The sequence below is a fragment of the Hirundo rustica genome, chromosome 6 (assembly GCF_015227805.2).
Source record: "Hirundo rustica isolate bHirRus1 chromosome 6, bHirRus1.pri.v3, whole genome shotgun sequence".
Classification (NCBI taxonomy): Eukaryota; Metazoa; Chordata; class Aves; order Passeriformes; family Hirundinidae; genus Hirundo; species Hirundo rustica.
This window is the reverse complement of record NC_053455.1, coordinates 34,002,273-34,019,129: the sequence shown is the minus strand read 5'-3', so window position 1 is coordinate 34,019,129 and position 16,857 is coordinate 34,002,273. Positions and strand designations below refer to the sequence as shown.

Sequence of the window (16,857 nt, the reverse complement as noted above, 5' to 3'; positions counted from 1 at the left end):
TTTGGAAATGTGAATCATTCATAGCTCCTGCCACTGCATTCTGGTTAATTGGAAACTAGTTTATGTTGTTGCTAAAAATATCTATTGTTGCCAATTGTGAGTTCCATTCAAATATAAAAAATAATATTAAAAAACAGCCATCAACAGAAACATAAATCTAAAAATCTCTTTGCAGACTTAGGAATTGTTACAAGTACAGAATTTGTCTAGTTAATCTACAGGATGGTTATATGGAAAACCAGACTTGTTTCAATATAAGAGATTGTTCATTAAATATTACCTTTTGGGTAAATTTATTTTGCACTAATGCAGTGGATTTGATAGTAGTTTCTAAAATATTTGAAAGGATAAACGTTTAAAACATTTGCTTGGAGTATATGGAAAGCAAATCACAAGATTGTTGACTAGGCATCTTGGTATAGGGTAGCGGGAAAAACCCCAACACTGATAGAGAATTCTATTGAATGGAAGTAGCTTAAACCTCTGTCTTTGTCTTTAGCAGTTCTTGGAAAGAAAATGGATGTGGAGTATGAACTTTCATTTTAAGAAAAAATTAATATTGTAGTATATTTTCTCATGTGGCCTATGGGAAGTTCTCTTTAAATGAACTCTTGCTGCAGTTGATTGATATACAAATAAATGCTCTAATAATCAGGTTTATGACCAAATTTATAGAGTGAATAACTTAAAAGCTGAATTTGTGGTTCACATAAATTGAGAATAGCAAAGACAGTTATGATGCTTAACCAGTTATTGCATTATATTTCTTATTAGTTTAGAGGAGAGTCCTGGAGTCCTCAGTTTCTGTCAGAAGAGGCTCTTCTGAGAGAAATGAGATGTGTATGAAGTGTACAGCTACAGTCTGATCTTAGCTCCGAGTGGAACACAGTGTTGAGGCCATTGAATGAATGATTCAACTTTCAGTAATATTATTAAGCATTGAGATGTAGCCAGTTTTATTTGCAGATATTAGAAATGTGATAGAGACATACAGTGAAGGATTGGGGTTTTTTTAATATATTTGTCCGCTGTGTTTGAGTACTTAAGTAAAAGATGTTGGTAAAGAAATGGTGAGCAACATAAACTGAACTGTTATTTTAACTATGAGATTTAGAGAGAGGAGGGGGCTTTGCTCAGATGCAGCAAACACAATTCAGCTGCCTCCAAGCCAAAAATTTATAGTCTTGTATAATTTTCCATTTTACAAACTATTACGTATTTAAGCTTTAGATGCTAGCAGCAAAATTCTCATATATATATACACACATACACACACACACAAGTGAATTGTATTTGTGAATCATACATGTGTATGAGAATGTAATATATTAATTACATTAAAAAACCTACCTTTGTTATTTTTGGGATTTTGGAGTGGGGATATTGGAAATAAAGGAGTGATCTTTTACAAGTGCAACATCTTGGTGAATAGTTTTTTCTCAAATGCAGAAGAAACAACTTTGATCTTTTCTAATATTTCCTCTTCAGCCCTTAAATTTGACATCACTGGTGCTAAGTGGTAAACCCTCAATCAGGAATATGTTGCAAAAAGACAACATCTTATTTTAAGGTGTTGAAATGTTCAATCATCAACTGCTACATTCATTCAGTAAACTGTACTTCGAATGTAGCATCTTATAACATCCTTGGCAAACCGTGGGGTTTTCCAAGATGTAGCGGCAAATTCATAACCAAAACTAAAAGTTTTCATTTAATTTAAAAGAAAAAACGAAGAGCAGGGAGAGAGGGAAATTACCAAAACCTATTTTTCCAATACTCTGGAATTTAGCCTTTAAGTAATGACATGATGATAATTTATTTTATAAAAATACTAAATTATGGAAAAAAGATGTTGGATGCAAGTAATTTTATATATTATGCAAATACAGGAGAGAAGGAGCAAATAGACACTGCAGATATGGATTTTAAGTAGCTGTAACTGGTTCTGTTTTCAAACCCTACAATTTGTGTCCTGACCTACCCTTGCAAAGGACGGGTTATATGCATGGGGAGGAGGGATGGATGAAGGGAAGCAGGGCTTCTGGCTAGAAGCCTGTTCTTGTTTAGATTTTAGTGACAGAAGGCCTGACCTCGTTCTGTTTTCTTGTTCTGTTTTCTGTGCAATTTCATGGTGGCTGACTGGCTTCATGATTAGTCTAAAATAAATCAGGAGTTGATTCTTATTCTCTTTCCGGCCCTCTAGCTAGATCACTGACTGTAAAGTTTTTAGAAGAATATGAGTTTTGATTTGGCAACTATATTCTCTGGTTAAGCTTCTTTACAAAAAATCATGAGCTCTGAGAAATCCTAATGAAGGCATAAAAATACAGAAGAACATTTTTTGAGGGTGGTCTTAAATTGTTTTCTTCAAGGTGATGTTTGTGGAAAGGCAGTGTTAGTTCTTGTGATCTTGGCTTTGGGTTTGTTGGTTTGGTTTGGTTTTTTACTAGACTTAGGTTTTCTATGTTTATGGAAAACTAATTTCTTCTTTTTCTTCTCTTTCAGTAATAGTTATGCACGAGTGCGAGCTGTGGTGATGACCCGGGATGACTCAAGTGGTGGATGGTTACCACTTGGAGGGGGTGGACTAAGCTGTGTCACAGTCTTCAAAGTCATTCCCCAGGAAGAGAATAGCTGTGCTGATTTTCTTATCCATGGAGAACGACTCAGGGATAAAACGGTAACAATTTGCATTATTTAATGATCATAAAACTATATGGGACATAAGTATAGATGCTTGCTCGTAGTGTGTAGACTACAAAGTAAATTCATAGTCTCAGTCTAATGCTATATCTATATCAATGATTGTGTACCAAAGGAGCCAGTTATTTGTTTTAAGTGTAATACCCTGCTTTTTTAGAATCAAGCGCATTGATTTTTTAGAAACACTCCATCCATTTTGGGGAAAAATTTTCTGTTAATTTTTCTTCCAATAAAAGATTAGACTTAAATCTTTTTTCTCTACCAGTGATACTGCATTTAGGAGGAGTGTCGGAAATGAGAATTTTATGAAGAACATGAAATCAGGTGGAAGTCCTCAGTAGTGATTTGGTTAGCTGTGGAATATGGCTATGACAAGAAGAAGCCACTTTACATGAGAACAACTTTGTATTGAAAGGCAGCATGAAGCTGACAGGTCCAAGAACTGACCTGGTTTGCTGAACACATGGACAGTATTCGTTCATCAGCTACTTACATAAAATACCAGTAATAAACATCTCTTAAGAAGCATCATGAAAATCAACCTCAAAAGGGAAAACTGGTGCAGGATCTCAGCCATTTCTACGTGCAGACGTAAGGAAGACAAAATGGGCTTACTAAGGATTGCTTAGTTACTTGTGTGGCAAACAGATTTCTGAATGTGGTTGTGTCTTACTGTGGAAACAAAGAGAAGTGGAAAAGGCACAAAGCTCCATCTTAATGACTTTTATCAAGAATTTACTCTTTTCTGCAAATGAACTTTGACTCTTCTGTAAGCTTAAAAGATAGGATTACTTATACTGTATTGCTGACCCTTTCTTGGGCACACTAGTTTCTCCCCTGAGGCAGGCCTGCTGAGATTTTTGCCTTGACTGTGACTATTGTAGGAAGAGAGCGTATAAATAGAAATTCTGCTGACTCAGTTGTTTCAGTGGGGCGTAGCGCTATTAGCAGAGTACCCTGTGTTCCCACACAGCTACATGCACCTGCAGTTCCTTCCCCACTTTGCAGTAGTTCCCTTTAGAACTTTTTTTATTGAGGCTCTTTTTGAGAAGCTCAATTACATTTAGAGATACTTGATTTTTTTTTTTCTTAATTCTTAATACTTGGAATATTCACAGCTTGCTTTAAGAATAGTAAAATGCTCCGAACTAGAGACTGGTTTAATCCATATGAAAATGTCCAGCCATCAGTGTCCTGATCTGTTTGCAGTGTCCTCTCCCCCATTTCCCCTAGGCAAGACTTGTTTTGTTTCCACTTCTGGTAGAAGGTTTTAAATGTTTCTCCTCCTCTTCCTGTCTAAAATCAAGGCTGTGAATTAGCATGAATATTTTTTCCAAACCTATATTGTCTTGAAAAGTTCGTTTTGTTTTCAGATTTTTGTGTGTGCCACATCCTGTGTCCATCTGTCTTCCTTGTACTTGCCCCCCAAATGTGACCTACCTAGTCTGTCAGGGCAGATTGTAATCTTGCTGTAGTTTTGGGAAGTTTCTGTTGGTAGTCAGCCCCTCAAAAACACAGGATAAAAGGTGGAAGAATTGCGTCTAGGACGAACACCTCTCATGTGTATATGGAATAAAGCTCCAGGAAGTAACAAATATACATTTAGGGTGTGGAGAAGAACACTGGAGAACCAGTAATTCTTTGATAACTGAATGAAAGGTCACTGTGTATTCATGTATTTCTAGAGACTTCAGATAATGCAATTAGAAGTGACAGCTAATGTGTAATGAATTAACCACCAAGTTGTATGGTGTGCAACAAGACCCCACTTAGCACAGAAGAAATAAGATCCTATACCAAGATATGAGATGACAAAATTTGGTCATGACACTTATTTAGAAGGGCAGAAGATAGCAGACACTGAAAGAGAAATTGTGTTGGACATATCACTGATTATAAAACTGTTCTGATCATTATGCTTTCAATATGGTTAATGGCTTTACATTCATTCTTAGGATATTCCTATGGATACAAGCTCAAATATTAACCGTTTCTTTAATGAAGCCAAACATTTGGGGTTTTAGTCCAAATTGAAGTGACAGGTGACTATTATATTTCATAATAATTATATATATATTTATTTAAGGGTAAGGTAAAAGTGGAAGCCACTGTATTTGCTATTGAGTAATACCAAATATTTTGATCATCTTCAGATTTTGCAGAAGTGTTATGCTGAATCCACTGTTTTTGTGCACCAGTTTCCCTCTAGTCTCATTTTAGAATGCCCTTGGTAAATCTCAATGCCTGAATAATCTTTGAAGTTAGTAGTATGCTGTTTAGTTGGTTGCTCTGTTATTGTATTTGAAAAGAGAGTGTAACAATATCTTTTTGAAAAACTTTCTAAACAGTTTTTAATATTTCAGTTTTTCAGACTCTGAGTACATGTGTCTTCAGGAATGTTTAATTAATAATCTACTATAATATCTACAAGTCACTTGAACCATAGTTTTCAGTTCACTAACTTTTTAGCAAGGTACACACAGCTTCTATGGAAAAAAAGAAAAAGTCATCTTTACAAATGAACTTTCCCACATTCTCTAAAGTCATATTACACATTGCTAAAATACTTTTCTAATCAAGATTATATCTTGATTTTCTCTTGCCCATAAGTCTCTAGGTTTGTGAACTGGCTTAGCTTCCAGAAAATGTAGAGAAATTCCCTTACCCTGGAAACCTAGAGTGTGGAACTTGGAACACTTTTCTGTGACGTGGAGAAGCATAGGTTTTGAAATATCTTAGGTTAGAAAGTAAACAGAGTTCAGATCTATGGCTTTAACCAAGATAAATAGGAATCATAATACCAATATAACTATTTAACCAATGTGTCAGTAAAAAGGGGGAGTTCTCCAAAGTAGCTTGAAATCCATAGGTGAGGTATTTGATGGAGGTATCTTCCAGGTGCCTCTTAAATTGTTACATTGAAGAGGAATTAGTTAACTTTAGTTGCTGCTTCTGACACTACATTGCAGTTCCATTCCAGTATGCCAGATTTTTTCATGTATTTTATAGGCTATGCAGGCATTTAATTACAACTATAGATCTCAGTCTGTAAGTACTGTATAAATTAAATACTCCTGAATGACCATCACATTATTGAAGATCCTTGTTGGAGAGGGTTTGTGTTGTTTTCAGACCTGAGAGGCAGGTTGCTGTCAGCCCTTCTGTGAACCACCTTCAGACTACATGTAGAACTTCCAAAATTTTTGTGCAGCACCGAGCTATTTAAAACATCTCGTGGCATTCACAAAACACATCCTAGTTATCTGAGAAGAAAATCAAAGTGGTAGCACCATTGAATTAATCTGAGAGACAATGCTCCCTGCTAGTTTGCTTAGGTTGTTTAGGTTTGTGTTGGAATGTAAGGGAATTTCATTAAGACTTTTCACATAATTACACATTTCCCCCTTTATTATAATCACTTTCCTAGATCAGGCTCCAGCCAGTCTGCTTGGAGCAATTGCACTCGCTCGTAACCTGGTCAGGTTGGCTGTTCTCTCTTTCTGTGTTTACAGTAGCTCTCTTTTATCTTAATAACTAAAGAGTGCTAAGCACATATTGAGCTCAAACTTACTGGAGTTTAGGCTTTGGTGGATTTTACCTTTTTGAATGAAAATGATTTTTCTTCTCCAGGCCTTTGCCATGCAAGCTTTTATCAAAGGAGAAAAAAAAATATTACTAGTTTTTTAGATCATAAATCAGGAGTGACAAAGTTTAGAATCTTTCCTTTGAATAAAAACTGATTGTGTAAAGGGAGAGACACAAAGCTAAAACTGAATATAAATACCATTGTCTTCTAAAAATCTGCTGTTTGCAAACTTAAATATTTACTTTTTAAATTGTCTTTAAAGTTTGAGGGAAGGTTGATTCTGATGGGCTGTAGTACAGCCCTTACATCATCATCTTTTTTGAACTGAATCAAAAGAAGTATGCATAGAACAATTATGTCATATGGTTACTGTGGCACTGGGTTCATATACTCTCTAGCATGAATATATTCAGGCCGTGCTGCTTGCTCCTAAGAGTAAAGCAGAAAAGGCATTCAAAAACTATGTGCTTACATGTTTGTAGATTTGGGTTGGGAATGAGAAACAGTGAAGCTGTCTTACGTGTGCTCTTGTAAGCTCTGAAAGTACAGCTAGAAGCCAGTAAAAAAGTATCTTGACATGTTGAATTATTGAGTCTGTTACCAAGATAGAAATTGTATCAAATGCAAAAGTGTGGTGGTTTTTTGGTTGGGGTTTTTTTTTTTTTTTTTCTGAAATAAGCTCTAAATAATGATGCTATATCTTAAATGCTCATTTTATTTCTGTTTAAAAATATTTGGGGTTTAAGTGCTGAAGTAGAAAATTTCTGACTCTGGAGATTGATCTTGTCTACATAAGCCAAATAGATTTTTTTGTCTTTAAAGAATTTAGTTTTTAGAGGTGAGAAAATAAACATTAAGCAAACAAGTATTTTTGAATAACAATGAATTCATTAGTGTTACACCTAATGACATCTAGATATTAAAAGGATTTTTTGATTAAATAACAGGAGAAATACAGCCCTCTTTGTCATCTGAGAATTTAAATTTTGGTCATGTGGATCTGGTTTTCTTCTGTCTTGAGTCTGATGATTCTGCAACATTTTCCGTTATGTGCCAAGGTAGATGTTTCATATTGGCATGAAAGTCTTATATTAAGTCTCCAAATGAAGAAAACCTTCAGAACAGTAACCCTGGGGTGTTTTTTGAAATGAAACTTAGTTAAGCTGTAGGCACTTTATTTAGAAATTTTCAGCTCTTTGCTGTGCTTATTCTTGGAGATCTTGGTGAAAGTCTGCCTAAAAAGGTTGAGGAGTGCATATTTTGGGAAACCATTTGGGAGAGTATATGATCTTCACCTATGATGTGAAGAGTTCTGAATCATAGCCAAGTGCATGAAAAATTATAGGAGTTTTGAAATACATCTTGCATTGAAAAAGCTTGGTTTCCATTTCCAGGCCTCGGGGAATATGTGTATGAGGACGCTTCCTCCCCAGCCCCCATGACAGTTCCCATGCTTGAGCATTGGGAAGCTTTTGGCAAAATTAAGTTTTACAGTTTAAAAATTCACTATTGCTGCAAAGCATAGAAGTGGTTCAGGGGGAGAAAAATGGTTCCGGGGCTGGTTGTTATATTTTTTTTATTTGATTGGGATTTTTTGAATTTCTGGAATATAAGAAGTACAGCTGAAGGGCTGGATGTTAATAAATTTGTCCCACTGCTAATTAAGATTTATAGCTTTTTAAATTTTCTCTCAGGTAGGGCAGGCATTAAGTCTTGCTTTGTATAGATTCCTATATCTGATAACATGCAATTTTGATACAACATATTTTTCCTTTTTCAATGCCCTTCTACTTGTATCTTCTGTGGTAAGCACTCTGTTACAGGTTTAGATGGGGAAAAATCAGTGTCACCCCCTCAAATGGGTTGTTTCCTTGAATCAAGTTAAAAACAATTACAGTGTTGGATGGGATGTTTACTTGTCTTGTTAATCATAGCTCGTTATATGAAATGTGAGGGTTGGAAGAGGAGGTGAGTGTTGCTTTTTGGGCTGGAGGAAGTTGATTTGAGTATTTTATAGTTTGATTTGTGTGTCTTTGAAAACCATAGCTTCTACTCAGTGAAGCTGTAATCTAGTTTTTATCTCTAGTGGTCAAATTGTTAATGGGTATGAATTTTCAGTATGAAGTAATCTGGACTAATCCCTTTGGGACCAGAAATTCATTGTGATGCTGTAAAATCAGGCATGCAGTACTTTTTGTTGATGTTTTGGATGACACTGCACACAAAATAGACTGTGAAAATAGTTGGTGTTAGTGTATTAAAGATCCCCCTAAAGAGCTCTCGGATCTAGGAAAGGCAGTGGTGTGAGCCTTGATTTTTTAACTGCTCTTTGAAAGAGGAAACAAGTTTAAAATCATCCAGAGGAACAAAGAACGATTATTTGATGCACCTTAGAACTGCAGAATAATCCTTTTTTCCTTCCTGCAACAACTTTTCCTGCAGACCTACAGCAAACAGATTCCTTTTTATGTTTCTTGTAGTCAGTTTTACTTACATATTTTGACCATTTAGGGAAATCCGAGTGGAGAAACAAAAAATTATTCATTGCTGAAGAAGTTTATATGGACAGATTGAGAGGAGATGATTACTGGTGGGTTTGTAGGGGGAATAAATAATGAAGAGCAAGAGAAAAATAACCTATTTGCCTGTGTAATAATTAAACAATGAAAGGAGAAGAGGAACACAAAGAATATGTAAGAACAACCCAAGTACAAATATATGTTTTGTTTTGTTTTTTTTTTTAGGTTTGAGGGGTTTTCTCAGTTGTTTATACATAAACTAATTCTGCCATATCCTATGAGGAATTTTGTATTTTTTCTTTTAAAAAGCCCCATATGTTAACAAAACAAAACAAATTTAAAAATGCATCAGTGAAATGAGAGAAAATTGAAATTCCTCATTCATCTCTTAGTCAGTGTAGGCCTTCTTCATCAAATACCCATACAGAGAGACACGTCTTGCCGGGAGATTTATTATACAGATATGGGAGCAGATCAATGCATCTCCCTCCATACTTTCTTGTTCACATTGGATGTTTTTTTAAAATCAATAAACACTCAGTGTAACAATGTTGCTTAAAATAATTTTTGCCAGTAAATATTCAAATATATTTTTAAAACCGGACTATTTAAAGGGGAAATGATTAGGCTTTCCAGTATCTGAAATGAGCCTGCAAAATAAGCTGGAGAGAAATTATTTAACAGAGCATATAGTGACAGGACAAGGTGGAATGGCTTCAAATTTAAAGAGGGTGGATTTAGATTTGATACTAGGAAAAAATTCTTTATTGTGATTCTGTGTGAAGATTGTGACTTTGCTTTATAGCTGAATGTGCATGTATACCTGTAATGATTTTGTAGCCAAATAATTCTGTTAATTATTCACAGTTACTGGTTTGGTTTTTTTATAGTTGAACATGAGTCACAAATGTATTTTTATCTAGGTGCAGGCAGTAGTGCATTCATAAAGATTTTAGGTTTTATTAGTTACATTTTTTTAAACAATTCTCTTGTATTACTTTCACTTGTATAGTAATATTTCTGGGAGAAATCTGAAAGTCTGCCTGAAAGCAGCATGAAGTTAGGCTAGTGCTAAAAGATTTTGTAGATCCCAGTGATACAGTAAAATTTGATATCAGCATACATAATGCTTTTCGGGGGGATGTGACCCCAGATGTTAATTTCCTGAACATCTACCAAGTCTGTGCTGGTTGTTGCAGGTATGATACACTTTTGTGGGTATGAGATTTTTGAATAGGAAGGTTGACTCAGTAAACAAGTAGCGTCTTCAACTCATGGCACTTACCAGCAACCGATAGCGAGCAATTTGGCCACAATGGAAATTAAGGTTAAAATCCACATCCTTGTAGCAGGAAGAAATTTGAAGAGACCTGATTTCTAGGTCGTTCACAAAGATGACTTTTTGTTCTCAAATTTGATGTACTTGGTCACTGATATTTTTTTCCTTCTGTTTTCTTTCTGAAGGTGGTCTTGGAATGCACATTAAAGAAAGACCTCGTTTACAACAAAGTTACTCCTACTTTTTACCACTGGAAGATTGATGACAAAAAGTTTGGCCTCACATTTCAGAGTCCTGCTGATGCAAGAGCATTTGATAGAGGTATTCGGAGAGCAGTAGAGGATATTTCTCAAGGTATGTATTTCAGGTGAAAGACTTGGTGGGGTGGAGGAATACTGAGTGTTTACTAAAAATATATATCAAAGCACTTTGTGTAACATTACATTGACAGTATTTAAGGATGTGGATTAAACTATACTATATTGGGATTTTAGTAGTTTTTGAAATAGTACTTCCGGCATTTCTAAAGTGCCATCATCAAGTGTCTTAATTGGTTCAACACTAATAAGATAATTTCCTGAAACATCCCTACATAATAAAGCATTGCCTCTTTCTTTTAGACATGAAGAAATGGAGGAAGCTGGAGTGTTATATTCTCTCACTTGGATCTTAGAAGCTTTTTGCAACTCCTGTGTTCTTGTAGGATAAGCTGGGAAGTTGAATGATTTGTGACCTGTTGAGTTCTCTCTTTATCTGCACATACTTTCAGTTAATAGTTTTATTTTTTACTAACACCTGACAGCATAGTTCTGAGGACAGGGTTTTTTTTAGGAACAGAAGAATTTACTCAGATAGCAATATGGCCAAATGATTCCAGAGCTTCACTGAATTAGTAGAAACCAGTGAGCAAGCTGAAAGGTATCATCAAGCTTAGATTCTGAGCTGAAAATATGATAAATGCATTGCTGGATTGAGACAGGGAGGGAAGAGGACAGGTGTCTATTGAATTGAAAGAACATTTCTTTCAGTACTGTAAAAAGTAATTTTAGGGATTTTGTATGTGTTACCCTACTAATGAAGGGAGGAGCATGTTTCTGAAAGGAAATGCTTTTTGACCTGCTGAAATGACTGCTTTGGCGTTGTGTTGGTATGATCCATATCCCTTCAAGACAAATAATTAGAGAACATGAGAGTCATTCTTTTTCTCTTCGGATCTCAGAGTTTCAATTTTTGCCGATTTGTAGCAAAATACAACACAGTGTGCATTCATGCCAACCAAATATGTCTGCCTTTAATTTTCAAAATGCTACATTAAAAGGAATATACTTCTTTGCTTCTGATTGCTGACGACACTTTGAAAATACCTTTATGAGGAAGGTGGGAACAAGAGAGAGGAGTGTGGCTAGGAATACTCAGTATAGAAAACGCAGAGTGTAGAAATGAATGATGCTTAATCAACTTGAAATGCAGTGATCTTAGGTTAAAAAGTAAACAAGAATATTTATATCATCATCACTGGATTCTGGGAGACGGTGTGGATTACTGGAAGCAGTAATACACAGTAAATACAAAGAAAATAACCTTGTCTACTTTTTTTCTTTATATAAAGGTTATCCACCCTCTCAAAATGATGTTGAAGTGGCAGAAGACTGCTTTCAAGTGAGTAAATTTTTAAATTAATTGTGCATTTTTTCTTTTACAAATGTACTGAACAGATTTTGCTCTTATTAATGAGAATAAGCAAAATAAGAGCAATAGCAAAATTCAGTTTAATGAAATAAGCTCCAGAAGAATTATCTAGAAGACTTAAAATATTGTCTGTCCTAAATGAAGTACTTATTTAATCCATAGGATCATTAAGTATCCTGGGTTTAAGTTCAAAATGTCTGTTCAAGTTATATGTCCTCTTTGATCTTATTGAAATATGAACTATTCTTCTGGGAAACAGAAAATAGAGGGAATGGAGAATCTTTTTACTTGTATATCCTGTTTGTTTTCTTAGATTTCACTTTGCAGTGATAAAACACTTCTAACGTCTAATGGTTAGAGTTGAAAAGATGCTGAGACTGGTTAAGAGAATCTAGTCCAAACAAAGACAGAAGTTGAGACAATTTTTAAAAACACACTGAAGATAAAGTAGTCACTTGTTGACATTCAAGTTTTTATTGATCCTTTTTTACACTATACAATTTCTGTAGGTCATAATGGCTTAAGAGAGAAAAATTTATGTCCAACCATGCTTCAGAGTTACAGCGCTTTATGCGTATACCATATCATATACCATAAGTACTGTAACACTGATGCCTAGCACTGCCTGGCAATATCCAAGAATCTGTGTTATTAAAAAGCTAGTATAAAAAAATATTATGGTGATATATATGCACACGCATAGTAAATAACTGTAATATAACTGAGTAAATCCTACTTGTGTCTATGTATGCTTATCATTTTTTCCTTCTTATTTATGGTTTTAGGGCAAGCTGTGTCTTCATTCACACATATATTCAGTTTTCAGAGTGCAGAAGTTTAAATTAATATGAAAATGGTAAAGAAACAAGTTGACTCAGGGATCTTAATGACTATTCAGAAGACTAATATTGTTGCTAAGTGATTTCTTATGGAAAAGAGTCTTGTCACTTATGCAATAATAAATCCTGTATCAGTGTAAATAGATCCTCTAGATCACAAAATCAAGAAACTTAGCAGCTGACTTTGAAGATTTTATGATAGGAGACTGAGTATTTAGTATTTAGAAGGATACTGCAATGCAGTGGCAATACAGAAGTCTCCTGATATCTTTTCATTTTATGGTAGAAGAAACTTAGTTCTTTGTGTAAGTGTGACCTGTGTAACAGCCTGTTGTTCTTTCTTTGCAGTGGTTTCTTTTAAGGCACTTGAAAGTAAAATTGCTATAAATATTAGATATTTCAGATTTTAAAAAGAAATGAGATTTTGACAGGGTGAAGGAAATGTGTGCCAAAATTAATGCTGTCCTTAAACAGCTCTTAAAGGACTTGCTTAAACATGCTTTGTTGCACAGATAAATAATTGAACAGTTTCTACAGGCCTAATGAGATTAGAACAAACCAATTATCTCTTGATTTTGCTGCCTACTTACTACATTTCTTTATAAGGATGCCAAAATTGAGGAAAATATCTGAGATTCATTATAGTTACAAATTTGTTATTGGGAAAGTGGAGAAAAGTGTATTTACAACATCTATTCTATATATATGTGAATAACAATACACTACCTATTTACATATGTAAATATGGCTTTACTTTGCATTCCATTTTAAAAAAACAAATGTATGTATTTTTAAAAAGTCTATAAATCAGATTTTATATATATAATCACACACTATATATATATATATGCACTACAGGTACACACAATCTTGTGTGGTACAAACTGCTGGAAGAACTATCTTTTACATTCTAGTCAGGAAAACATATTTAATGACTTCATCACAATAGACTTTGCTTAACTGTGGATTTGTAGTGTGGATAGATGTCCTGTTTTCTTGAAACAAAAATGCTAGCCTATATCTCTTATCATATCTCTGCACACCAAAGTAAAATAAGTGATACAAGCATTGCCTATCAATAAAAATACCAGAAGGGAGAAAAAAACAGAAATGCAGAGAAAACTGAATCCACCCTGGTTATCTGTTTCATCTAAACCAGGTTTCATGTATCGATAGCAGAGCTGTAATTCCAGTGTTAAGAACATGAGTGTAGAAAAGTTACACCATTTTAGTTATAGGCATCAAGTCTAGTCTCCAAGAACACCTTTGAAATGCCAAATAGTCCACATTCTCTTTCGAGTTATTAATTCCTTCCCCTTCCAAGATTGATACTCTGATAAGTGAAACTGGATATCCCAGAGTCTTTATAACTTTGATGAATAAGACCATCGTTCTTTAAAGATAATGTATTGAGTATTTGAAGAGTCATGTTGACTTATCCCCTACTTCTTGCCACCTCTACGTGGTTTAAAAGGCTTAATGATTTTTTTGTTTCCCTCTTTTTTTTATAAACTGTTTTCCAAAATCTCTATCAGTTATTTTTTGAGTGTGTTTTGGCATGTATCTATGCAAGGTCATGTCGGAGTGTGGATAGAATGTTAAAGAGTAGTTTTTCCTATACTGTTCTAGTCATCTTACACAGCAGGAATCCTATATTTTGTGTACATTTGAAGTATAAATATAGTATTTAGTCTGTACATAAATTTTATTAACAGTGACTTGGTTTTGTTGTTTTTTTTAAATGAAGATGAATAGATGATGAAGAAAGCTTAACATGCTTCATAAGTTATTTTACTGGCTGGTTATATTTGGTGCTACAGAGAGCAAATAAAATGATCCAAAGGAGATCAAAAATTATCATCTCCGTGCTTCCTTGTAATAAGTATTATCGCATTTTATAGAAGTAGTTAGCAGAAATAGTGATTGTTGAAAAGTTGTAAGTGCATATCTTAAATGTAAACCCACAAATTGAACTCTTGTCTTGCGCCTTCTAGGCTAACAATTTGCTTGCTATGTTATACTTTGGTTCACTAATTTTTTTATTTTTTTAGTTTACATTTGTAAATAAAATCCCCCAGAGAAAGCATTATTTTTGCTGAAGATCAAATTTATCATTTTAAAAAGACATAGCCTCATAATAGTTTCTTTAGCTTCTCTGTTTTTTACAAACAATGTTAAAATCCTAGTATTAAAATAATATGATCACTTAAGGGTTTGCATGGTTGCTTAAATTATTGCAATTATTTTTAGTTGTTTATTTAACTTATTACATGCAAATAGTTCATATCATCAAGTAAGCCCTAGTCTTACCAGATTCATTTCAAATAGAAGTACACAAATGAGTTAAGACAGTGCTAACTGACTTCTTATAATGTTGGTAAATGGAACCTGGACAAGACTGTGTACTTTCATGGAAATATACATTGGGAATTTGTTTTGTTAGGAAGTTTAGATGTTTTTGGTATAAAGCCTTGCATTTTGGATGTAGTAAATGATCAGCTTGTGTTAGTCAGCTTGCTTGTTTGTTAAAAGATTGGCTTGGGTTCTTTTCCTTTATCAATTATAAACTTCATGCTCTAAAACTCATCTAGCTTAGCTGAAAAAAAAAATCCTTAGACGTAAATCTAAAGGAAATCTAGAGCTCATACATTTAAAATTATTTTTGTGGGGGTTTTGGATCCTTCAATGCATAAGTCTTGCTTTTGTGAGCTGAAAAGTAGAGTAGTTGAGCTTTAATTTCTTTCAGTTTTTGTTGATTCAGCCATATTGGTGTTATTTATAGGCTACCAACAGATTTTAATAGTTTTGTAGCAATAGGAATTGGTTCACTTATGCTTTTGAGTTTCTTACTACTGGCACATGAAAACTGTAGACTGATAAATTGTAAGCAGAAAATAAAAAGTTTGGCTTGTTCTTTCAGAAGTATGTACATTGGACTTTTTGTTAATAGGAGGGGGGAAGGCCTGCAACTTACATGCATCTTAAGTGGTTTTGGTGCAGGCGGGGAAGACATTAATTGTTCATGCGCCGCTCTGTAAACACACTACTTAGTGACCTCTTCATAAGGGCCTTTAATGACCACTCAATTTATTTTGTCTCTAACAAAATGCTTGCAGAAGTTCTATTTTACAAAAATAACATTATGACTTGTAAGGAAATGTGAAATAATTTACCCTTGACACACTCTATTGTTTTATAGATAAGACAATACTACATGGTAAAACAATAAAGATTATAAATACCTAGTGCAGTTAATAAATTGCTTAGGTCCAGTTCTATGAACTAAAAGTAATTCTAATTCATATTATCAGTTTCAAATAAATCTATTCATATATTGTACTAAGTAATTTTTGTTTATTAAACTGGGTTTTTTGCTGGAGTTGTATATTAAAAAACGGGAGGAATTATATTTTTTTTTTCCTCACCAGTGTTCCTAGCAGCCTCTTTACATGTAGTGTTCTCTATATATTCAGGTGGAAAATTCTTTGAAGAAAGAGGCATGTCAAATGTCTAATTTTTTAGTTTAAACTGTGTGAAATATTCAGAGTAATCTAGGTAATATTTCAGCCTATGTCACGGACAAATACCTGAAAATAATAGAGTTTCTTTGCCAAATGTATTGCTCCATCAGTCTCAGAAAAAGCCAAAGCACAAGGAAGTCATTCAGATGTATTTGAAACCTAATCATTTATTCAGAATTGAAAAATTAAGGAAAAAGCATTTAAACGTCTCTTGTGTTGTTAGCATCAAACAGCAAATTTTCAGTCCTCATGGGAAGTAAATGCGAGAACTGGGATGCAGCGGAAATGTGGTCTCTCATCCATCCTTCTGTGTAATCATTAAACTTACTTAGAGGAGAACATTTTTAACAATGTTTGCAGAACAATGTTGAATTCTCTCCCAGACTTAACTCTGGCAAACTGGGAGAAGTAAGGAGAGAAAATTTGAAGAACAAGAGAAGCTCAGTCTGGTTTTCATTTTCTCTACAGCTGTCATCTGGCTTTGAATTCTGCTGGAGAGCTACAGCTGGAGTCATTTTATTGCTTTACCCAGCATCCTTTTGCTTGTGCGCACAGAAATGTTTTAGTAGTCTTGGAAAAAAATTCAGAGTATCTCTTAGCAACCATAGGACAGTAATTATTATACCAGCAGCTGGGAGCAAACCAGATTTCCGTTGTGCATTAAAAACTGGCGTAGGTTACTTTACAGATGATACTGAATAACCTATGCCAGTACTGTACT

General features: G+C 34.4%; 1 protein-coding gene across 1 annotated transcript in view; it reads left to right on the top strand.

Moving 5' to 3' along the window:
• Positions 1 to 16,857, top strand: part of SPRED1 (sprouty related EVH1 domain containing 1) — a 60,964-nt gene that overhangs the window by 31,464 nt on the left and 12,643 nt on the right. The window contains exons 2-4 of the mRNA XM_040067194.2: positions 2,506 to 2,680; positions 10,273 to 10,441; positions 11,697 to 11,746. Of these exons, the coding sequence (XP_039923128.1) occupies positions 2,506 to 2,680; positions 10,273 to 10,441; positions 11,697 to 11,746 (394 nt within the window). The remainder of the gene's footprint in view (positions 1 to 2,505; positions 2,681 to 10,272; positions 10,442 to 11,696; positions 11,747 to 16,857) is intronic.